This window comes from Phascolarctos cinereus, unplaced genomic scaffold, assembly GCF_003287225.1.
Source record: "Phascolarctos cinereus isolate Bilbo 61053 unplaced genomic scaffold, phaCin_HiC Scaffold_726;HRSCAF=1367, whole genome shotgun sequence".
Taxonomy (NCBI): Eukaryota; Metazoa; Chordata; class Mammalia; order Diprotodontia; family Phascolarctidae; genus Phascolarctos; species Phascolarctos cinereus.
In genome coordinates, this window is record NW_027556098.1 from 346529632 (window position 1) to 346555872 (window position 26241).

At 35.9% G+C, this 26241-nt stretch overlaps 1 protein-coding gene across 1 annotated transcript in view; it reads left to right on the forward strand.

Moving 5' to 3' along the window:
- The window catches only part of ALG5 (ALG5 dolichyl-phosphate beta-glucosyltransferase), a 53431-nt gene that overhangs the window by 26008 nt on the left and 1182 nt on the right, over positions 1-26241 (forward strand). The window contains exons 7-9 of the mRNA XM_020967802.2: positions 6538-6597; positions 16773-16924; positions 24182-24267. Of these exons, the coding sequence (XP_020823461.1) occupies positions 6538-6597; positions 16773-16924; positions 24182-24267 (298 nt within the window). The remainder of the gene's footprint in view (positions 1-6537; positions 6598-16772; positions 16925-24181; positions 24268-26241) is intronic.

Genomic DNA, 26241 nt, shown 5'->3' on the forward strand with positions numbered 1-26241 from the left:
AGCGGGGTAGAAGAGTATGCTAGAAATAATTCTTGAACTTCTTCCTAATCTGTTTCCTCATCCGCCGGTGAAACATGGTCTGTGGCTGTTTGATTGACATAGGCCTTCCTATAAAAAAAAAGAAGTCATACAAAGAGAGGCTTTTAAAAAATTTATCATTGCTTTTACCATTTTTTGAAAGCATAAAGTAAGGAATTAGTAAATTACCATTATGTCCTTTTTTTCCTGCCCTGGTTTTGTAGTACCCTCGGATGGCTAATTATTTCAAAATATCTACTTTATTTCAATTAATTAATTTTAATTAATATCAAAATATTTAATTATTTCAGAATTCTTACAGTAGAATTCATTTAAATTCATACTAATTTATAAGTATGATAGATATAATTAGAGCATCATAAGATAAAAAATGTGAAGGAGTGGCAAATTTCTCTGATTCCTTATAAATGGTGAGGGCTAGCAGATGGCCCTATTTGTGAATTGCTTCAAGCCCTCAGACATTGTAGTGCCACCTAAATGAAATCTATAATCATGTAAAGGATTTCATAAGCTTGTAAAATCTGATATTTAAATCTAGATGGGATCTTAGAGTCTCTCATCTTGGCCAATCTCCACTTTATAGATGAGGAAACTGAGGCCCAGAGAGCTTAAGTGATTTTTCCAACATTACAGTGATAGTAAATGAAATGATCTAGCTTTTCTCGCAGGAAAAACCAAATGATAAAGAATTCCTTTTGTCCCAAATGCTACATGCAATACAATGGACAGCTCAGAGCTGGTCAAATCAGTACTTCTGTCTTGGACAGACATTGCAGATGGACAGTGAATTGTAGATTGAAGGGTAGAGATTGAATAGGATGAAGAAAGTGGTTAAATTGCATTTGGGATATTATAAACTATCATTAACCTTCATGCAATAAAAGTGTAACTGCTTAGCACCACTGTTCTCACTGTGATATGTAGCTGGCGATCATAAAACACCAAGAGCTCTGAGGAATCAAAACTGCCAAAAGGAAATTGGAAAGATATATGGTGAGCATAAGTAAACTGAAGCAATATTACTAACAACAAATTGTACACTAAAAGAAATAGGAAAGTGACATAAGTCATGTAACAAGAGCTGACATGGACAGCACATCTGCATCATTGGTACCCACGTGATGTCCAAAGAAGGCCCCTGGTACATTAGGTAGACTTCTCGTAGAGTATTTATGGGAATACTTGGACAAGAACCACAAAGGTTCAGAAGGTATGCGTGGATTGTGATTCAGATCATCAGAGGGCACACTCAAAGTAATAAAAAGTTGCAGATTCATTGAAGTTATAAATATGTAACATCCAATACTTTTCAAGAATGGGAGTGTGGGCATGGGAGAAGGGGAGAATACTTAACTAAAACAATGGTACTTATAACTCTAAAATTAATGGTCTGCAAAGAAGCCTAGTGAAAACTTCCTTGTCTGTTCATGGTGTTTCTTTTACAGTATTTATATAGCACAAATTTAAAATGTGGATGCTATGTTGTGGAAGCTTACTTTTTGAAGTAATAGATGGGTGGCAAAATATCTAAGCTGAGTGAACATTTCTGTGACCTCACTAGAGGGCACTAGCTTGTTAAAAATACTACATGTTTACATTTTCATAATTTGCAAGTGTTACCTCAGGAATTTCTATAGCATTTTTATCATTGACTTCTGTCATTGTTTCCTTTCTTAAGTTTCATTTTTCACTGAAACTGCAAGAAATTGCCTCCCTGTCTTACTCATATCTTAATATTGGAATGTTCTAATCGCTTTTGCAAATCTGATTGACCTTCCAAGATCTGAAGGCCAAAATTGTATTAATTATTTCTCTTAAAAATGTCCTTTTTTATCTTTTTTAGTTTTTAAACTAAATGGCAAATAGCTTGAACAGAACTTTTTATAATCCCTAGTTATGGAATAGGGACTTTACATTTCAATTCCATACCTTTTTTATTCTTAACATTTTTCTCGCTTTTTCTTAAAACTATTACCAAATTTTCAATTTCTGGTCAGTAGGTAATAAGCCCTATTAATGAATGTATGCTTGCCTTACATTCATTTTTCTAAAAAAAATAGTATTTTATCCAGAGCTCATTTGTATTGTCATAATGTTGGAAATTATAGCCCAGAACTAGGAAATAAGCAAAACAAACAAACAAACAAAAAACAATAGGTATCACAAAGTCCATAAATCTAAAACTCATTTTTTTTGATCACAGGAGAGTTTCTAAAGCCCTCTGTAGAGAGCCTGTCTGTGGGGTAATGCAGAACCTGGGTTCAGATCTTGCCTCTGGTGGTTATTTCTGGTGTGATCTTCGGCAAGTCCCATCATGTCCCGGGGCCTCAGCTTCCACATTTGTAAAATCAAGGGGTTGGCTAAGATGGCTTTTGAGGTCCTTTCAAACTCTAGCTCTATAATCCAATGATCCTAATTATAACAGCCTTGATTATCTAATTTCTAAACCAAAAGCAGATTAAAAACAACAGATTTAGGAGAGCACCATGCAATTGAATCAAACACTCTGACAAGGAACAAGGACAGCTGAGAGCAAGAAAGGAGAAAGAAAAACCAAACCCCAGTTTAAAAGGCACAGCAATATAGGACCATCTAGTACAGGAGCAGCAAATAGCCCTTTCTGTTTCACTGGTTCCTAATGACCCTGAATCATCAAGAAAAGGTCACATTATTTTCTTAAGCAGGCAATGCTTAAGAAAATTTTTATCAAAAATGCCAAAAAAATAAAGTTTTAGTGCATAAGTAGAAAATTTCCTTTCAGAGAACAGCAGCTTGTTATTCCCGAAAATCAAAAGCCACATTTTTCATGATATACTGATTGTTTGTTGTTCATGAATGGTATCCTAAAACCAGATTCTTATAGGAAAATTTTTAGGAAGATATAAGCTGAAAGCTCTCTCATTTTTATTGAATAGGTTTTAGGACAGCTCTATGCGTGTATAGATAGTTAATTGCAGAATTTTAGAATTGAAAAGTCTTTCAAGAAGTTATCTAATCTAATGCCTCGCTGAACAAGGACCCCTCTCACAATATCCTCAACAAAGTAGTCTGTTATTCTTTACTTATAAACCTTCAGAGAGAAGAGACCTGCTGCTTTCTGAAGGAGCCTTTTCTCCTGATAATGATCCCATCTCTAGCAAAAACCAAGTCCTCTTAGTGAGTGTATGGCTGCAAAACAAGCATTCAGGTGTATAAGGCCACAGCCAAGTCACCTAACCTCCCTCTGAGCTCTAGTTTTCTCATCTGTAAAATGACAATGAGATCATTATACTATATACTTTCTAGGGTTATGGAAATGACATATGAATGTTAGTAGTTATTATGATAATGACTGTGGGAAGACTCATCTTCCCGAGTTCAAATCTGGCCTCAGACAGTTAGTAGCTGTGTGACCCTGGGCAAGTCACTTAACCCCGTTTGCCTTAGTTTCCTCATCTATAAAATGAGCTGGAGAAGGAAATGGCAAACCACTCCAGTATCTTTGCCAAGAAAACCCTAATTAGGGTCACAAAGAGTTGGAAACAACTGAAACAACAACAAAAATAGCACTCCCCCTTAATAGGTTGGTTACTTAAGGTAGTTCAGTCAGTGATGAGTTTGTAAGTGTACAATCAAAGAAAAATAAAATGCATTTCAGCATAAGGCATGTTTTCCATTTTATCTTTGCATGATTTCATTTTTACTCTCATGATTTATTCTGATAAAGTCTTACTTTGTTCTTAGTTTTTTATTTTGGAATATTATACGTTTCCTTCTTTCCTTAATTCCCTCAGGCTTAGTTCTCCTGTATCACCATCCATGAGATATTTTAGAAGAGCATTATGAGATTCTGATTAGACACTTCCTTCTTAAAAAATAGTGTAGTACTTTCATGCAGAACATGCCCCACTGCCCCCACCTTTTTTTTTTTAAGCCAGCTCTGTATTATTTCCCATCTTTCACAGACTAGCAAAAGTACTTGACCTGAATAGATTTGAATTCCATATTGTTCCTTAAGACCTTTGGTGGAAAGGCCCCCATATCCTCCTAGATATTCTTCCTTGGGCACAGTTTTTAGAACAAGGATACCCTTCAGTTGTGAAGAAGTAGAACGTGTTGGCTTATCATTTATAAGCTCTTTAGATTAATTCGTCCTGATACTGAGATCAGTACCATGAACTCATTTCCTCTTTAAGGTCCTATGGCTAATAAACTCATGTGCTTTTCTGATATACAAAAAAAGGAGAGATATTAAAAGCACTCAAGGAAGTAAGTTGTACTGATAAGCTAAAACAAGTCTGAAAAGATTTTAGGTAGAAGTTTTTAGCTGCTGTAAAGACTGTCACTCCTTACCTTAAACTCATTTGCTATACACACACACACACAGAGTTTAAAAACAGTGACAACATGGGGGGGGGAATGTGTACGCAAGCTTCTGCTATTAGTGATACTGTAGAGATGTCAGCTTTGTGGCCTTTCTTTGCTATAAAATTAAACATAATTTATTATTGATTGCTGGGGGGGTGTTATTATTGTTTTTTGTTTTTTGTTTGTTTTGTTTTAAGACTAAGTCTGCCCATTTCATTCAGACTCGAAGTATAGCAGCCACTCACAGGCCCAGTTCTACTGCTGATTGGCATGAGAGTGTAGACCTGCTCCATTTCCAACTTGGACTGGCTCCTCCCTCCCTAGACAGCTTGGGGGGGGGTGAAGAGGCGGGAAATCCCTGCCTGGTGGGAGGTGCTCATTATGCCATTACTGATCTTAGTGTGAGCCTTGGTGATCAGCTCTCAGAACTCCAGAGGTCACGTGATCCAGCAGCCTCAGCCTCTCCAGTAGCAGGGGTTGCAGGCTTATGCCATCATTAATAGCATCTTTTGATAATGTCATATATGATATGATGATATGATATTATGTGGAATTTTTCCCTTCTGTAAAGTTTTCCCTCAGTCACTTCCTGCCTTACTTTCACCTCCCACTCTCACACCCCCAAAGGAAAAAAAACTTATCTTAGAATGTTAGAGTTAGAAAGTATCTTAAAATTTCATCTAGTTCAACCCTTTCATTTTATGATGAGATGGCTGAGGTGCAAGGAGGTAAAGCCTTTTTTTAATACAGGATCACCCAGCCAGTTAGTGGTAGAGCCAGGACTAGAAAATGTCTTCAGACTCCTGGTCCAGTATTATTATTATTATCATTATTATTATTAACTTTTATTTATTTAGCACTTTATGATTTATAAAACACTTTATATGTTTTATTTTACTAAATTCTCACATCAGTCCTTTGAATCCAGTATTGTAGTATCCCCATTTTATACTAGCTTTTTTTCCTTAATGTTGGCTGATACAAAGAAGACATGTAAATTAGGTAAATAAATATATGCATAAATACATGTAAAACTGCCTTTTTACCTAGCCCTCAATATTTTCCCATCTGGTAAGCATTAGAATGCTATTCCTTAAATGTACAAACATTCTGAACTATACAAAAAGTCCTAAACATTAAAGTTCTAAATAAACATGAGTTCCTTCTAGAGAACAATTTGTAACCACACCCAAAGAGCCATAAAACTGTGCATAGTCTGACCCAGCAATAAACTACAAGGCCTAAAGAAATCCAAAAAAGGAGGAAAAGATTTATTTGTACAGAAATATTTATAGCAATTCTTTCTGTGGTGATAAAGAATTGGAAATCTGGAGAATGCTCATGATTTGGGGAATGGTTAAACAAGACATGGTTTATGATTATGATGGAATACTATTGTGTTATAAGAAATATCAAGCAGGATGGTTTCATAAAAACCTGGGAAGACTTACATGAACTGATAAAAAGCAAAGTGAGCAGAACCAGAACATTGTATACAGTAACAACAATGTTGTAAGGATGATCAACTGATCAAGACAGTGATCCAAGAAAATTCCAAAGGACCCATGATGAAAAATGCTATCCATCTCCAGAGAAAGAACTGATTAAATCTAAATGCAGATTGAAGCATCCTTTTTTTACTTAATTTTTCATGGGTTTTTTTGTCTGTTTTCTTTGGTAACATGGCTAATGTGGAAATATGTTTTACATGACTTTACATGTGTGATTGATACCAAATTGCTTGCCTTCTTAAGGGAGGGGGGGAGCAGGAGGGAAAAACTGTGGAGCTTGAAATTTAAAAAAATTAATGTTAAAAAATTTTACATGTAATTTGGAAATATTTAATGAAAGCAATAGACATATTTTTAAAAATTAGTTGTTGAAATATATTAAAATTATTAAACTGAAATATATTAAATAGTATCAAATAATATTAAACATAAAGATATTTCGAAATAAATGAGTTATTATTAAACAGACACTAAAGATAAAAGAAAATTTCAGCTTCCCCATGCTGAAACATTCACATTGTTAATGAATAAATCTTTTCCTCAGTGATGAGATGATACTCTAGGCAACTCTATAAGACTTCAGATTGTATAACAGTGCCCATAAAATATTCTGATTTTTTTGATTGCTTTTCCCCACTAGGATCAAATGGCTATTGCTTGTGGATCTCGAGCTCATCTGGAGAAAGAATCTATAGCTCAGGTAAGGCTTTCACAGGGTGGCCTGGAACACTCTTTGTTTTCATGTATTCATGTTGCAAGAAATTAAATGAGCCTTTCAAGTTTAAGACAAAAAGACCCACTTTTTTTCTTTTTAAAAGAAAGCTTGAAGAATTTGGTGCATTTATTTATATGCAGTATTCTGAAAATATAAATGAGCTTAGACTTTCTAAAGTTCAAAGACTGGTGGAAACAGGAAAAAATAGGATACTAATATTTATATTATTGAACTTCTCTTAGAATGTACAAAGCAGTCCTAATACAGTGAAATACAAAACTTCAAAAGGAAAACAAATACTTTGTGTATAGACTAACACTGGTCACATTAACCCACTTTTAAATGGTGTATTTTGACTTTAACTCAGTCCAAGTGATTATTTTTCTTAGTGTTGCCTTTGTGTTAGAAAAGTGATGAAACCTAAAATCTTATTATTCCTTTGCCATTTAGTATCTGATTTTTATTTTACAGTATAAGAAGTCTTAGAAAGGCTCTATAAACTACAAGAATAAACTAATCTCAGGAAATTAGGTAGCATATGCTAGAAAATCTGCAGGGTACCTAAAGGGAAAGGGGTTTAAAATGTATTACAAAAGAAAAATGCAGTGATGTATGTGTTCCCCTTGTACTGAGAAATTTAACCTCCTCACACTATTAGTATTTATTCAGTAATAATGATTCTAGAGGTGAAAGAAAATAAATATCCTCCTGCTATTTAATTTTTATTTGATTCAGCTACATAAGAAAAATGTTAATGCCTTCTTAATACTCCCTACCATAAGTTTACCTTTCAATCAGTTTAAATTGCTTAAAAATGTATATGCCTTAGGCCCTTGTAATTTTTTATCCTTTTATGGTATAGAGAATAAAGGTACCATTCTGTTGTTCCTTTGGGAGAAGCTTTCCAAGAGGATTCATCTTTTGAGACAGAATAATGGCCTTTTATATTTATGATTAAGAAAGATTGGCAGAGAGGCAGTATGGCTTAGTGGTTACAGAGTCAGCAGGCTGACCTGGGTTCATGTCCCACTTCTGACACATGCCGTCCATGTTACCCTGAGAGAGTCATTTATCCTCAGTGTTCTAGGCAACTCTCCAAGACTACAGGTTGTAGAATGGCTGTTTTGGTTGAGGCAGTTTCCTCAATAGGAGTTTACTACAGTAATAAAATCATGGGTCCAAACCCCCAGATAAGACCCATTGGCTATCTGGTTGTATAACTTTCTGGGAATGGTGTCCTTAATGGTAGAGACTTTGTTTCTTGACCTCCTTTGAAAACAAAAAAGCCACAATGCTTAATACATTGGACTCTGATTAAATAAGTAGATAGTGATGAAACAACATGAAGGATTTGAATATGGAAATTTCCTTTTCCACTAAATAGAAATGTAAACTTCTTGGGAGCAAACTGTCCCCTAACACCTATTCCTAGTTTAATGACCGTGTTTTGGGTTGGTGCTGCCCTTCTCCTTCTATGTTTTCTCATGTTTTAGTCCTTCTCAATTTGTGTCTCTCCTACTGTTAGTTAGAATGGTCATCATGACTCCATTGTGTCTGTTTATATTCATATACTACCTTTGTGAAAAACCTGACTATTTTACACTGTATGACAGTTTCTTCAAGGAAAACTTAAATATTTTATATTAAATGTATTCAGTATTCTCATGGGGAAGTGGTAGCTACAGTCTCAGATTACAGTAATAGTTTTCTCAGGGTTTGCTTCCTGTTAAGTCTTTAGTATTTTCATCTTAGTTTAATCTTTTTATTTGCTACAATATATTTCATTTGTTTTCCATTTGTCTTTTTCTAAATAATAGTTGATTCATCCATCAAATTCAACAAATATAAAGGCCTGTGTTGATGTCCCATTGCGGTATGGAGATAAACTTGGATTCTTGAAAGCCATGCCAGTGAAGTACAGGTTCTGGCAGGCTCTGCCAAGGGGGAAAGGCCTCTAGTACAAGTCAGCAATAGCGTGTCACCTAGTCACCTATCATCCTAGTTAAGTGTGGAGAGATGGTCTCAGTACTAGAATGTTAGCCACCAGATAATTTTTTTTGACCATGGCTACTCTTGAAACCATATTCTTTTTTAAAATAAATTTTGTTTAATATCTTTTCTTTTTCAAAATCATCTTAATTTACTCCAGTATCCCTGTCCTTTCCAGAGAGCCATCTCATATAACAAGTAGTATTTTTTTTAAGACAAAACAAAAAGAACAGGAAAAAAATCAGCCCCCTGAAAAGTCTGAAAACATGTATAGTATGAAATACCTGTGGACCTCCTACCTAAACAAAGTGATGGTTCAGAGTGTCCTCTTATAACTCTTTCGAGTCATACTTGTTTTTTATAATTTTACAACATTCACTTTTGAGTTTTTGTTTCTTTAGTTCTTTCCATTTACATTGTTGTTAAATGTGTGTGTACGTGCATATATATGTATATGTATGTATACATACATATGTTGTTTTCTTGGCTCTGCTTATTTCACTCTATATCAGTTCATGTAGATCTTCCCATGTTTCTCTGTATTGATCACATTCATCATTTCTTACAGTACAGTAATATTCCATCACATTCATGTACCACAATTTGTTTAGGAGTTTTCTAGTCAGTGAACATCTACTTTGTTTCTAGTTCTTTGATATCACTAAAAGAGCTGCTATAAATGTTTTGTTGTATATGGGAACTTTCTTCTTTTCAGTGGCTTCCTTGGGTTATAAGCCCAGTAACTGAATCTCTGGATCCAAGAGAATGTGTATTTTAGTCACTTTATTTGCTTAATTCCAAATTGTTTTCCAAAATGGCAGTACTAATTGACAACTCCACTAACAGTATATCCATGTGCCTTTCTTCCCACAACCCTTTTAACATTGACTGTTGCCACTTTTTGTCATCTTTTCTGATTTTCAAGGTGTAAGGTGAAACCTCAGGGCTATTTTGATTTGTACTTCCCTTATTATTAATGATTTGGAACATTCTTTCATGTGGTTGTTAATGCTTTACAATTATTTTGAGAATTATTTATTTGTATCCTTTGACCATTTAGCTATTGAGAAATATGTGTATGTCTATTGTATGTGTGTGTATTTAATTGTTTAGATGTCTTAGATACCAAAGTCTTATTAGAGAAATTTGAAATTTCACATTCAACCACTTCTCTTCTTATCCTGGGTGCATTAATTTTGTCTATGAAGAAGCCCTTCAGTTTTATTTAGTCAAAGTTATCTATTTTATCTTTTGTAATTGCCTGTATCTTTTTTTTGTTTAAGGATGTGTCTCCCACCCATAGCTATGAGAGATATATGATATGTTTCCCTTCTAATTTTTTTTAGTGTGATCTTTAATATTAAGGCCACGTATCCATTTGGAATATATTATGAAATATGATGTAAGGTGATGTTTATCTAAGCCTAATTTCTGCCAAACTGCTTTGCAGTTTTCCTAACAGTGTTTGTCTTTTGTTTGAGGTTTTTTTTTGGCTAGGCAGTGGGGTTAAGTGACTTGCCCAGGGTCACACAGCTAGTAAGTGTTATGTGTCTGAGGTCGGATTTGAACTCAGGTCCTCCTGAATCCAGGGCCGGCGCTCCATCCACTGCACCACCTAGCTGCCCCACAGTATTTGTCAAATAGAGTTCTCTTCCTAAGTAATTTATGTTTTCTACTTTATAGAGCACTGTTATTGAATTCCATTGTTTCTGATTCTCCCTTGTCTAGTCTGCTCCATTGATCTGTCTCTGGTTTTTTTTTAAACTAATTTCAGATGATTTTGATATCTACTGCTTTATAATATAATTTGAGGTCTAGAAGTTCAATTCTTGCTTTGTCCCTACAGGTTTTCATCATTTCCTTTGATGTTCTAGATCTTTTGTTTTTCCAGGTTAATGTTGTTATTATTTTGTCAAGTTCTATAAAGTATCCCATTGATACTTTATTGATATAGCCTTAACAATGTAAATTAACTTTGGTAATATTGTCATTTGATTATATTGGCATAGCCTAACCATGAGCATTGATATTTCCCCAGCTCTTTAAATTGTTCTTTATTTCTTTAAGGAATACTTTGTAATTGAGTCTGTAAAAAGTCTTTTGTGTGCTTTGGTAGATAGGATCTTCAGATACTTCATTCATTTTGTAGTTATTTGGATTGGGATTTTCATTTCTATTATTGCTATTATTTATCAGTAAAAGGAATGTTCACCCTGATGAAATCTTTTCAAGTAATATATAAGACCATATATTTATCAAGCACCTGCTGTTTGCAAGGCACTGTACTTTGCACAGTGGAAGATACAAAGAATAAGACATAGAGCTAGTGTAGGGGGTCTTCTGGCAAAGAGAATTGAGGAAGGCATGATAGAGTAGGTAGCTTTTGAGTTGAGCCTTAAAGGAAGAGGTGCCACTATCATATAACCCATCCTAGACCAGTAACTTCAGACTTTCTTGCAAATACCTTTGAAAATTACTTAGTTGACTTTAAAAGTTTTCAGTAATATGATTTCAAAACTATATAGTCTCTCTTATGTTATTATCTAGAATCCTTTTTCAACAGAAAAACAAATGGGGACGATTTTGGCTTTTTGAAAATAAGCATTTTCATTATAGCTGCCTCTCTTGACCACTATTTGGCTCCTTTTTGAATGTGTTATTGCAAGATACACAAAATTATACATTTTTAGTGACTATTAAAAGGGTCTAAAAATTTATTTTATTGATTTTTAGTTTATAATTCAGTGAACCATAGAAGATAAAAGGGACTTTTTTTAACCTGGACCTATGATTTTATTGGAATGAGTAACTCCTACTTATGTATATCAGCAGCTTGCTAATAATTTAGTGTGTCTTGTCTATGTTTACGTGGCCAGTATGTTTAGAAGTAGGACCTGAACCCAGATCTTCAGATCCAGAAGCGACCTTAGAGGTCATTTAGTCCAACTCCTTAAAGCCAAGGACAGGGAGGTCCAGGAAGTTTAGGTGACATGCTCATGTCACAGAAGTAGTCAGCAGTACAGCTCGGATTTTCCAAATTTAGCACTTTTCCACTGCAGCAGCATGCTGCCCGGACCTTACCTCCACCTAATCCCAAGTGCTCATCAGTCCTTTCTTGAAGACCCAAATGGCACAAACCACTTTCATTTTGAGACAGCTAAGTGTTACATTGAGTCAAAATCTGCCATTCTGCGGTGGAAGTGCAGTATGAAAGTTTTTATGTACTAACGTAGTTTTTACCTAAAGGAGTATGTTTGCTGATATATTTTAATGTTGCACCTAATATTTAAAGGATTCTGCCAACTATCTTTAAAAATTAGAGATTGAAAGACACAGTGAGGGTGTTATCTGCTCTAATATAGAGCTACCATCACTGATAAAATGATCGATTCATCAAAGTATCAACTTTTTCTTTGTGCTTTCTGTAGTATGGTTCCTACTCAAAGTTGCAGATTGAATAAATTGAGATATTTATGACAAATGAAACAGTCCCTGCTTCAAGGAGTTTACTTGGTACTAGAACATACAATATCTCACAAAGTATAATAAAAGAAAAATAGAGGTGGAAGGGGACAATAAGAACTAAGGGAATCAGAGAAAGCTTAATGGAAAAGGTGGCATCTGAGTTGAATCTTGCAGGGAAGACAGACTTTCTAAGATAGAGAAATGAGGACTGAGTAGACAGCATGAAGTATCATTTCTAAGAAACTGAGTGTCACTTTTGGAAAAGAGCTTTTAGTCCAGTTTAGCTAGAATGTAGAATTTGGAGTTTCCTATATATAGTTTTACATATATACACACCGGTTTATAGTGATGATAGTTAATACCTGGTTTCAGAGGGCCTTAAATGCTAAAAAGTGTGTTTTGTTTTATTTTGCAAGGCAGTCAGGGTTAAGTGACTTGCCCAGGGTCACACAGCTAGTGAGTATCTTGTGTCTGAGACCAAATTTGAACTCAGGTCCTCCTGACTCCAGGGCTGGTGCTCTATCCACTGCACCACCTAGTTGCCCCTAAGAATGTATTTTATATCCTCTAATCAATGAAGTTTTTGAGGTTCATGACATAGTCAGACCTGTGCCCTAGGATGATTATTCTGGCAACTTTCTAGATGACAGAAAGGACAGAGGAAAGAATAGAATCAAGGAGAGCAATTAGGAAGTTACTACGGTAGTATAGGCAAGAGGTCATTCAGGCCTGTATCATGGTAGTGGCTGTCTGAAAGGGAAGAAGGGGACAATTGTGAGAGATGTTATGGAGGCTGAAGGATCAAGACTTGGCAATGGATTAGATAATAATGTGAGGATGGAGGAGTAATGTGAAAAAGAGAAGAATAAAGGATGATTCAGAATTTGTGAATGTAGCTGACTGGGAGGATGGTGGTCTCAACAGAAGTTTGGAAGGAGGATTGGGTTTAGAGGGGAACATATTGGAGTATGTTTTAAGTATGTTTCATTGGACTGCCTGCAAGACATACAGGAGAAGATATCTAGCAGGCAGCTGATAGAGCATGACTGTAATTTAGGAGAGTGATTAGGGCTGTAGATTTGGGGAATCATCCGTATAAAAAATGATTCTTAAACCTATGAGAACTAATACAACATCTGAGAAAGTAGAGACAGAGAAAAGGACCCAGGCCAGAATTCTTACCAACAACCATTCCAAGAAGACAGAAGATAGAATGATGATCCAGCAGAGGAGACTGACAAGAAATGATTGGAAAAGTAGGAAGAGAACAGTATTTTGAGAGGCAAGAAAAGAAAGAGTGTCTAGGCGGAAAGAATCATCAGTAGGATAAAAAACTCAGAGGTCAAAAACAAGGAGAATTAAAAGTCCATTAAGATTATTTATAAGTTAGAGACCTATAGAGAAAGCAGTTCTACTTCAGAGATGAGATGAGAAGCTAGATTTCAAAGAATGACAAAGTAAATGGTTCAGAAAGAAGTGAAGGCAGCAAGCATAGAGGGAGAGATAACAGAAGATAACTTGAGACCATGGCAAGTGAAGTGAAATTTTTTTCTTTATTATTAGGAATGTGATAAAAATTAACAAACATGAACATGTCCATATACATAGAAGAACAGAAAAAAAGATGATGGGATATGACTGAATTTCTGTGATGTATAGTTTAAAGTATATAGTGATCTTATTAGCTCTCATAGGTTCAATTGTCATCTCTTTACAGATGATTCCCAGATCTGTATAACTAACCCTATAAGAACCCATGGTTCTATAACCATAGAGCCCTGGAGCTTCTATGAGCTCCACTTCCATATCATTGATTGCCTGTTGGTCATTTTAAACTAGATATATTCCATAGGCGTCTAAAACTCAACCTATCCAAAACAAAATTAAAACAAGTCAAAAACAATAATTCCCTTTCCTCTCCTTCTTAACGTCCCTATTGCTGTTAAAGGCACTATCATCCTCCCAGTTACTCAGGTTTGGGTAGATAGAAAAGCAAAAAAAAGGTGATTGTATGTGACACCGTGAATTTCTGTCACTCTCTTTATATCATCAGCTCTTAGCACAGTGCTTGGCACATAGTGGTAAGTACTTAGCAAGTGCTTATTGATTTTTCTATACTAAATTTAACACAGTGGTTTGAATACTGCCCTACTTGTCTATATCCTCTTCTGGACTTTGATCTGTTCTTTTATAGGTACTTTTAATGTTTCATTGACTTTTTCTTTCTTTTTTGTATCATTATTGCTACCAATATTCTCTCTAATTCTCTCCTGTCTGCCTGGTCCCCCTAACCCCTAGAAAAGCCCACCATTATAGGAAAAAGAGTATTTGAGTAAAACAGATCCATGCAATGGCTATATATGATAGTATTTGTCTCATTCCAAACCTCTGTCAAAAGATGGAACTCATGCTTCATGATTAGTCTTCTGGAGACCTGATTGGTCATTTCATTGATCGTAGTTGTTCAATCTACGTGGTTGTTTTCCTTTACAGTATTGTAGTCATTGTATTGATTGTTCTGATTCAGTGCTCTTCACTCTGCATTGATTCATATAAATCCTTTCAAGTTCCCTTGAATCCATGCCATTTATTATTTCTTACAAAACAATAATGTGTATTACATTCATATACCATAATTTGCTCAACCTTTATTCCCCCAATTGATGGGCACTCACTTTGTTTCCAGTTCTTTGCTCTGACGAAAAGAACTGCTATAAATATTTTTGACATGTAGGTCTTGTCTCTCTTTCTTTGATCTCTTGAGATATATATGCCTAGCAATGGTGGGATTGCTAGATCAAAGGATAGGTTAGCAGATTTTTGAGGTATCTTTCCAACTTGCTTTCCAGAGTGGTTGGATCAATTTACATCTCCACCAGCAGTGCTTTGGTGCACTTGTCAAGTGAAGGTTTATTAAGTATGGGATAGACTTGAACTGTTTGTAAGTAGGAGAGAAAGAGTCAAGTCAATTTATTTACCCTGTGGCACTTTTTTCTAGTCAGTCAAACATTTATTAAGCATCTACTATATGCTGGACACTATGCTAAACTCTGAAGATACAAATAGAAGCAATCTAATGGAGAATCTAATGGCCACAATCTAATGGAGAAGACAACCAGCAAACAGATATGTACAAATAAGCTATATACAGAATAAGCAAGAAGTAATTAAGAGAAGGAAGGCACCAGAATTTAGAGGGGTTGGAAAAGGCTTCCTCTAGAAGGAAGGATTTTAGCTGGAACTTGAAAGAATCCAGGGAGGCTAGCAGGCAGAGATGAGGAGGGAAAGCATTCCAAGCATGGGGGACAGCCAGAGAAAATTTTCGGAGATGAGAGAAGACTTCTTTGAAAGGCCAATTTTTTTTCTGCAAATAGGCATCGAGGTGGCTTAGTGCAGCACTTCTTAAATTGTGGGCCTCAACCGGAGAAGTACTGAAGGGGTCACGAGTGACTTAAAAAGCCCTGGCTGGTGGATAAGAAGCTGGAATTGGAATCAGGATGATCAGAGTTTGATTTCTGCTTCATATATTTATTAGCTCTGTGTGACCCTGAGCAAATCATTAACTCATCTGTGAGATGGAGGTACTCATAGCACCTAATTCACAAGGCTGTTAAGATGAGCAGATGAAATGACATATCATACCACTTTAACGTGTGCAAAGTGCTTTATATGTCAATGTGAGCTATTGTAGAAAAAGTTTTGGCCACCCCCTCATGAAAGTGTACAACTGAACTATTTGTGCTATTCGTTTTTACCTGCTTACACAGTGAGGATTTATTTGTTTGGCATGTGCATCCTTTTTAAAGATCACCTAGAAACTCCCTTGGAACTAACTTAGACAAATGTTAAAAGGCTGCTTAGACCTGCGATGTAAAGAAACAGAATTGGCACTTGGACCACACTGAAAAGACTCTATTAGATGCCATTTGGAGCAATGGAAAGAGTGCTGGCTTGGGGCTCAGAGGACTTCCATTCAAATCCTGGCTCAGTCCCTCCTTACTCTGTGACTTTGAGCAAGTCACTAATCTCTGGGAGTTTATTCCCTTATCTTTAAAAGGTCCCCTGCATCTTAAAACCTCTGATCCTGTGACCTCTATGCAGTAGCTAGTACTAATTTTATCCCCATTTTACAGATAAGGAAACCAAAGCTCTGGTTAATGATTTGGTGTTGTGATTGGGATTCAAACCCAGGTATCTTCACTCCTAGTCTATCGCTCTTTGCAGGAGGCTGCATTTTAGTCTGTCGTTATTGCATTCTACCATGATAACTATCAGCTTTCTCTTAGACTGATAAAAGTTTGTGAGGCCAAGAGGAATCATAAATACATGTGATGATCTACTCCTTGCTTGTAGCAACATAAAGCCCATTTTTCGTGGTAGACTGCCTGGAGCCTTGGGCTCTCGGGAAGTACTATAGTATTTCTTCTTCTACTCAGCCATTAATAACTCAGGAACCCGTTTTTTTAGTGCCCCTGCTCAGTGGCTTAGCTTCCAGGCATTCTCACTTGTTTTTATTAAATTTTAAAAACTGTCCTTTTGATATGTTTTGTTGGTGAAGCTAATGGAACTTTGTTTATATGTTAGGTGTACACAGTTAATTCAAAATTAAAACAGTTATGTGTAGTCAGATACTTTCCACCACTTTAGAGTACCCTTGACAAATAAACGGAAATGCCATCTAAATTGTGTCTGTACTTTGTTTTCAGCGTTCCTATTTCCGAACTCTTCTCATGCATGGATTCCACTTTCTGGTGTGGTTCCTCTGCGTCAAAGAAATCAGAGACACACAATGTGGTTTCAAATTGTTAACTCGAGAAGCAGCCTTGCTGACTTTTGCAAATTTGCACATTGAGCGATGGTAAGTTCTCTGACTTGGCGGTATCTAATGTTAAATCTTCTCCTTACCATCGAATGTATAGGCTTTTAAAAAATTTTTGTATATGTAACCTAGTTGGAGTCATTGCATTTCCATTGTATTTATTAGATACTAGTTTAAAGCATGAAAGATTATTTTCAAAGATAATAAAATTCTAATACACAGATTTATATGAGCCTACATTTTATCTACTGAAAAGTAATCTTAATTATAAACAGTGTGAAAAAAAAGATAATTATCATGGTAGAGTGCCCCTCCCCAACAGTGCATTCTTTTTCTTTTTTTTTTAAAGATAAAAAGTCATTATAATAATAATAGCATTTATGTAACACTTTAAGGTTTATAAAGCATTGTATAAATATTATCTTGTTTTATCTACACAACAACCCTGAGAAGTAGATGCTATTATTATCTCCACTTTACAGATTAGGAAACTGAGTAACTTGCCCAGGGACACACAACTAGCAAGTATCCAAAGACTGATTTGAACTCAGGCCTTGCTGGATCCAGATCTAGTGTTCAATCCACTTTGCCACCTAAGTGCCTTATCAAATATCTAACAAAACAGTACAGATAACGAATTGCATCTGTATGCCAAAACCCAGTATGTTTGGAGTCAGGGAATCTGTATTCAAATCCTGCCATTCATTACCTATATGACTCTGGACAAGTTAGTTAAACACCTTGTGCCTCAGTTTCCTCATCTGAAAATAGAGTTAATGATCTGTAAGGTCCTTTCCCTCTAAAGCCTATGATCTTATCATAAATTCATTTGGTTATCAGACTGAGATTGTGCTGAATGTATTTCATATAGGGTCTTCAAAGAATGGCCACATTCCTTATTTCTTTCCAAATAAACACTTTTGTTCCATGTCTCTTAGGTGCATCAATTTTCACATTTAGAAATGTACACTTTAAGGAATGTAACTTACTGAACTAAAATTGATTTTATTGAATGTGGAAGTATGCCTCAAATACTTTATGACTAATATTCATATCTGTTAGTTTATAAATAATATGAAACAGTTATTATGTTTTGGGGGTTTTTTGTTTATTGTATTTTATGATGTTATTGACTATTAAAGAGAATAGTTATTCCCAGTTCCCAGCTTTAGCTACTAAAAATATTTTCTTTTGACTGAAAGAATCTTCGCTTTTATGCTTTCCTTAACATCAGGTTAAAAAATGATAATTATCCTTTCTAAAAGTGAGAACCTTTTGAGTTGTTAACATGTAGTTAGTTACTTCTCTTTATATAATGTAACCAATCCTCTTTGCCTCAATCACTGAAACTTGCCCAGATTCTAATTACTTAGTAGTCTTCACCAGTTTTCAGCATCTGTTTCCCGAGAAACAGATGCCACACCAGAAAAAATGAAGTTGCTTTGGAGAAATCTTTGTTCAGAATTAAAATGATCACTAGAATCCAAAGCTATTTAAATTCTTTGTTTAAAAAATGGCCTATTTTTCCTTGAGTATGCATATGTTGTTACTGTGTAGAACAGCAAAAGAATATCTGATATGAATAATCACTATGAAATGTGAAACCAGTGAACATAATTATAAGAAGCCACATTTGCAAGGAAGCTCCTCCCCCGGACCTGAAGTTATTCATTCAGCTGTTATATCCAGATGGGCCAAGGGACTTGTTCTTTGTAGTTTAAAAGAATAGGGAATAGGAATAGGCTTTAGGAATAGGGAATAGTGTTTTCATTGTTGAGGTTCTGTTTTTTCCTTGAAGTGTAAAACTAGTTATGTTCGATAAACAAAATATGATGAAATTGCCTTTAGTTAGGTTGTTTTTTTCCTTTCAAATTCAATTTTTGTATACAATAGGAAAAAAGAAAAAAAAGAAAGCCATTCATGGAGCAGTTTTGTTTACTTTCCTTTATGGCCTACATTGGTGTGTATGTGTGTGCTTTTTGTCCTGTGTTTTAATCAGTATCTTTGGGATCAGTAAAAATCAAAAGTTGTATACTCAGTGGCCTTCTCTTCAGAAGTGTGTCTTGTCCCATCCCTTGGTAGCATTCTTCAGCATTTCATCTAAAGCTAAATGGAGAATCACCAATGTGCACATATAGAATGTGTTGTTAATAAGCCCTTAATCAAAGCATTTTTTTGCTCTAGGGTTGTTATTTGGAAACTTATTAGTTCTTCCTTTTGAAACAGAAAAAAGGATGTATTTTATTTCACTGTAATTAAATTCCCAGAGCCTCAAAATTCTTGTGTTCTTTCTTTCCTAGTATTATCTTGTCCTGAATCTTTTTTTGAAACAAAATTTTCTTGATCTCTTTTGTTTTTCCATCATCTACATTTCCCAATGTATTCCTACCCCATCCCAGGGAGCCTTTATTATAACAATGAATAAACCTCAACTTGATTCTTCAACAGAAATGTTTTGAACACTAGGAGGGATGGCTTTTTTAGCCATTTTAACTCTTAGACTACTCTAAGCAGCATGACTTATCTAATTGGGAAATGGGGTAGGATGAAGCTGTAGACTGGTAAAAAACAAGTCTAGAAAAGCTGTAGAAAAGTTATATCTCACAGGTAGCCCCTGGGATACTTCCAGGACAATGTTATCTTTAAGCCTTGCAAGCTGGTATGTCCTCTGTCCTTGTTTGTCCTTATGCAATTAGGGGAGTTTTTAGTTTCTTCTAAAGAGACAGAAAGTCTGGTAGTTTTAATCCCCCAGCAAAGATTACTGGATACAGATGAGTCTGAGAAAAAAATTAACATTTTGTAATTGTCAGAGAGGGGCAGTGATTAGCTTCATGTGAATGCCAGCCCACCTTTCTTAATATTTCCAAGTGTAATGTTCCTGCCTTGAACCTACAACCTGTCATTTTTTTCTCCACATCTACTAACACCCCTTCTTTTTTATGTGTCAATAAAGAGGGTCCCTTCCTCATATGGGTCACTGGCTTTGGGTCACTTGGTTGCCAGTCTGACCCATTTTGTTAACAGTTATATGTGTCACTGTTAATAAACTGATTTTGCCCAGAGCCATGTACCTCCTTTTACCTTTATTAATTTTATTTGCTACACTTCTTTCAAAACAATTTTGGGCTTACTTATATTTATTTTCTTTATATTTATCCTACTTAAACTTTTATGTGTCCGTGCCGTTTCCCTTTATACTCTTTGTGAGTAGAGAGTTGTTCCTTTTTTTGTTTTTGTATTCCCGTTCACTAGCACAGTGAGAAAGTATGTAGTAGGCTCTAATAAATGCTTGTTGGATGGTTAATAGAGATACTCTAGGCTTCTTAATGCTTCCAGAATTGCAATGAGTGAAATATGGTTAATGGCAGAAATAAAATTCCTCAGAAACATATGGCTGCCAAATGCCTTCTGACTAATGTTAGTTTTATGTGGCCACGTTTGTGAGTGGCTCTGAAAATGGAGTACTTGAAAGTATATTCTCTTTTGACAGTTTCTTTAACCTCAGTAAGTATATATTTTCTCCCAAGACAATGCTGGGAGCAGCTATGCCAGTAGCACATTTCAAACATGGGAACTGTCTCAACCTTTAAAAAGCAGATTTCAGACTTTTAACCATTGCCCTTGTTATAACTATCTAACTACACTCTTACTCATTATAACTATATGATTACTATTCCCCTCCCCCAAATACTTGGTATTTTACATACCATGTGTTTGCTTTCTCTTTATGTTATTAATTTAATAATTATCAACAAATGCAAACATTCCAACATACCAAGAACAAAAAGTATTGTTTACTAAACTGGGAACATCTAATATTATAATTTGTTTCTTTTTAAAATATGTGTTTTACAAAGTGGTATCAAAACTGCCCTATTTGTATTGCCATCTGAACTTTTTTATCAGTGTTCTTTTCTTTCTTTTTCTATTTTTAAATATTTCTTTCACTTTCCACTAATTCTATTTCTATTCTTCCCACTCGAAAATCCTTGTATTTATTAAGTATAGCCAAGCAAAACAATACCTTGGCCGTTTCTAAAACTATCTTATTTCAAACCTATAGTCCTTCACCCCTTCCAAGAGGCAGGAGGTATGCTTCATCAATGTTCTGAAGTCTTTTACAGTTGTTTTCTTCTACATTGTTGTGTCCTTGTTCTGCTTATTTTACTCTGCATTAGTTGATACAGGTCTTCCCAAGTTTCTATGAATTCTTTGTATTTGTCATTTCTTATGGCATAGTTATATTCTGTTACATTCATGTAACACAGTTTGTTCCGCTAGTTCCCTTTTGACAGCTACCTGCTTTGTTTCAAGTTCTTTACTACCACATGAAGTACTGCTATAAGTGTTTTTATGTATGATCCCTTTCTCTTTATTGACCTCTTTGGGTTATTTTCCCAGTAGTGAGCCAAAGGGTTTAAAGATTGGGTATAGTTATAAATTGTTTTCCAGAATTGTTATACCAATTTATAACTCTCCCAACAGTTCATTAATATTCTGGTTCACCTAAAGCCCTTCCGATATTTGCGCTTTTTGCCTTTTGTCATCTGATGTGAGATGAAACCTTAGTGTTGTTTTAATTTGCATTTGTCTTATTATTTGTGATTCTGGATGTTTTTTCATAAGGTTCTTTTACAAGGTTGCATTTGTTCTTTTGAAAACTGCCTATTCATATATTTATCATTTATCTTCTGTAGGAATGGCTCCTATTCTTAGATATTTCTATCATTTCCCTCTGTTGGCTATCAGACCTTTATCAAAAATATTTTTTATAAAGACTTATCCCACTTAACTACTTTTATTATAATTTTTAGTTACATTGACTTTGTTTTTGCAAAATCTTTTTGATTTTATATAATGAAGATTGTCCATTTTATCTTCTTTGGTTATCTCTATTCTTAATTAACTTGGGAATTCTTCCCCTAACCATAGTTGTGAAAGGTACCTTTTTCCATTCTCCTCCATTTAAAAAAAATGTGATCTTTAATATTTAGTCTTGTGTCCATTTGGAGCTTCTTATGATATATGATGTGAGAAATTGCTCCCAGCCTAATTTCTGCCATATTACTTTCTAGTTTTTCCAGCAGTTTTTGTCAAAGGAGTAAGGCATTCTTATTCCAGTAATTTCATGTGCCTTACTAATAAAAAGTGTTTGTTACTTATGTGTGAAGATGTGATTTGTTTTTTCCACAATCTTTTTTGGGTCTTCCAAAATCCCACACTGGCCACAGCCAGTGTATGTCAGAGGAAGGACTTAAACTGAAACATCCCGACTGTGAGGCCCCTCTCTGCTATGCCATGCTGTCTCTAATAACAAAAACATAACAAAATGTGTAGTCATTGTTGGGTTTTTTCATAATATGATTCCAGCCAATGAACTCTCCTCTTACCTACTCCTTTACATTTGCATAATTCTTGAATTAAATCACTTTTCACATCTGATAAGGTATAGGTTTGACTAACTAGGTATTTGGACAATGCATTCCTTAGAAAGTTATTTATTATTGAAAGTCCTGTTCAAGTAATTCAGCTATCAGAAAACCCATCTCAGCCCCACAACTGACACTTGTCTTGTAGTGTGCTCTTATGAAATAGAAAACAAAGGAATAATGGAGAGAGTTCAGGGTGAAACATAAGGCTTAATGTTGAGTTTCCTTCCTTCAGAATTGTCAATCCTATTTAACAGAAGTTTTTATGTTTCCTTTTGGAAAATACAAAGCACCCTCTTTTCAGATGGTTCTACCTTCCTAACTAGATGTTTAAGTAGGATAAGAAAACGTATTAAGTGAGCTTAAAATAACTTTTATCCTGAATCATCCAACTACCTCATTTTGGGGCTAGTTACATAATTAGAATTTGAACAGGATAGGGAGAGGCAAGACCCTTAAAGGGGAGAAAAGGAAATCTTCCAAATCCTTTGTTGATTGAGACTAAAATGAATCTATCTGGGCCAGAGTAGTAAAGCATCACTTTATTCTTTTTTAATATGTAGTAAGACTTAGAAGTGTAGGCAGAAGCTTATGCTGCCTGTGGGAATGTAAGAGAGGAGAGATGGGAACAAACCTGTTTCTTGTAGAGAACTTAAATTTTTTAAATGTGTGAAAGGATTAAGGAACAGTACATAATGCTTTCTCGTTCATTTTTACCATGGACTGTGCACTTATGAACAGGAGAAATTCAGTGGCAAGATGCAAGGAAACAACATGAATGTCAGTGCTAGTTAATGTCTCAGTTTCAGCGTAGGGATGGACTGTGTTTCTTCCTCAATGATTAGAAATAGTACAAGAAAGTTTCACCATGGTTGGGGAAATCAAGGCAAACTAGGAAATGGAACTAAAAGTGTTCAAAGCTTCACTGATGTGCTGACTGCTCCCAGTAAGACTGCACTTAAGATTACCTACCAGTACAATCACACCCAAAGACCTCCTCATGTCTGTGCCCTGAATATCTATGTATATGCTATGCAATAGCAGATATACAATAGCAGGAATGTAAGGGAATTAGCATTTATTAAGTGCTTACTCTGTACTAGCCACTGTGCTAAGTGCTTTATGAATAATGTCTCATTTGGTCTTCACAACCACCCTATGAGTTGGGTGCTATTATCACCCCTATTTTATAGTTGAGGGAGTTAAGACAGAGATTAAGTGACTTGCCCAGGTTCACACAGGTAGGAGAAGCCTGAGGCTGAATTTGAATTCAAGTCTTCTTAACTCCAGGCTCAATGCTCGATCCATCGTACCACCTCGCTGCCACATCAGGGGAGAGGGGACCCAGGATCATGACCTTTGGAGGAGAAACCTTGATTCCCTAAGTTAGTGGCAGCAGAAATTACCTAAGCATCCACAAGCTGTGAGCCTTCTGTTTGGGGGCTTCTTTGAGACTGATGTCATCATCTCAGTATTAGGTTGTTGATTAAGCATGAAACAAGCTCTCAGTTCTACTTTAACATCTTAACATTAGGATTGACAACCATCTGTCTCAGATGCTTTAGGTTAAAACACTCTTTAAAATAACAGGGCTGGGTTTAAGATTAACCCTCTCTATGAAATTCTCCAAATGTTCTGATTTCTAATCAGGACTCTCATTTTCTCCTTTAACTGGGTCATTGTCAGGTCCTTAAGTCATTTTGTCTTTTTCATAGCTTAGCTTTTTATTAATTTCATCATTTATGGGTCTGACCCTCAGAGCAGCTACATAAACTGCACAAGTATTGAACAAGCTAATTTTAATTATGTCACATAAGAGATCTAATTACAACCCAACTTGCTTTAAAAAAAAATGTATCTATTCCAGGGCATTTGATGTAGAACTTCTTTATATCGCGCAGTTTTTTAAAATTCCAATAGCAGAAGTTGCTGTCAACTGGACTGAAATCGAAGGTAAGTGTGAATTGTTCGTATGACAATTGATCTAAAATCAGCCCAAGTCCAAATAAAATTTTAAGATCCCTTCCTTTCCCTATTGCTGTCAGGAACTAGTCAGTTTTCTATGTCAGTGGACCAACTCCATGGAAAAGCTATTTTATACCTTTTCTGCCTCAGTTTTTCCCGTTTCCACTCCTTTCCCTTATGTAATAGGAGAGGAGAGATTCACTAAGTGTGGCTCATTTAAATAGGTATCAGAAAAGGTACCATACTTGTCAAAAGTTAGCAGAATAGCTTAGAATCTTTAAGGATAGATGTGCTTTTTGTTAACATTGTGTTTGACTCATTCTGGAGATATTTAATAAGCATCTTTTATGTATCTCATACTTATAGGGTATTGAAAAGTGGATAGATCTGCAGTCCTGCTCTCTGCATATACTTTCAAAATCTATTCAAAGCACTTCTTTTTATCTCATACATATATGTCCTATATCTGAAAAAAAATTACGTCTTTTGTGTGTTTCACCTATTATTTCATTAATATAGAGCACCTGAATGAGGAAGCTGCCTCTATCAATGTAAACCTAAAACTGTTCTTAATTTATAGGATTAGAAAATTGCCTGGACAGTGATTTTTCCCATGGCCCTTTAGCCAGGATGTGTCAGAAGAAGGATTTTAACCAAGTGGTTCTGATTCCAAGGGCAACCCTCTGTCCCACTATACCATACTGCTTCTCAGTCCATAAATATTCTGGGCTATAGTGATTTTATTTATAATTGTATGCTATTTACCAGATAGAGTGCCAGGCTGGGTCTCCAGTAGCTTAATGTATAACTATATGTAAGTAGGTAGTTATAAGTGTCTTTGGCTTGGCGCTAGTTCTGATGTTAACTTGCTTTGTAAGTTGTATCTCCTTTAAAGCTTATAAAACAGCAAACAAAACCAGATGAATTTGAATGCCTGAATGAATGTTACCTTTCTCCTCATTCCATTCCTGTCCTTTCCAAAAGGAATCTTACCAGGCTATTGGTTAATTCCATATCTAGAAGGTCTACTCGGTCCAAAAATTAATTCTGTCTTCACAAAGTTCTCCAGAATCTAGATGTTCTTGAATCAGCCTATGCCTCCCCAACCTATAACCCATTCTGAGCTCACATGGACTATGTGATCTCAAGAGGGCTGACCCTTTTTTCCCTTTGGCCTATGCTGCCTCCACACAGAGGTTGTGCTGGGAAATTTCCAAATATAGCTCAAGTCTGGCTTTTCACATGTTTGAGTAAAAAGAGTCCCCAGCTTCCACTCAAGGTAATAGAACAAGTATCAAGCAGCCTTTATTTCACCCTACAGAAAACACAAAAGATGCAGAAGACTCACAGAAGTTTGTGAACAGAGACAGCACTCAATCGCTTCTCCTCCAAAGGAACAAAGCTAGGAGTTGTTAGCAGGGCAGTGGACCACCGTTCCAGTGAATCCCTAGTGCTCTAACAGGGTCCTCCGATATCTTTGCCAGTCACGTGGTACCCTCTTTTGGATGCCACTGATGCGGCTCTTGGAGAGTCAAACCCCTTCACTACTACCTGTGCTGTCCAAATCTTGCATGGCAGTGGGAGGGGACCAAGTGCAGGTCTTGTGCTCCCCCATTTTGTTGCCTTAGCTCCTTGTTGCCCAGCAGCAGCAGCAGTGGCTAACACATTGGCAATTCCCTTTCAATTTGGAGTTGTTCTCCAGGTAATCTGCATGGCTGGCAGTATCCAAGAAAATCTCCTTCTCTGCTACAAGGTTAGATCCTGGAGTCACACTGCCCTCTTCCAATTAGGAGACTGTGGATCAGGAACATTGCCTATCAACTCCCCTCTCAGGCCATGTAGGGAAACACATCTCCTTCTGTTTATGTGCATGGAAGAACTACTTCTCTCTCTTGGTAGCCTGGAAAACCACAAATCAGGGACCCTTCTCACTGACAGAGTAAGAAAGCTGTGGGTGAACAC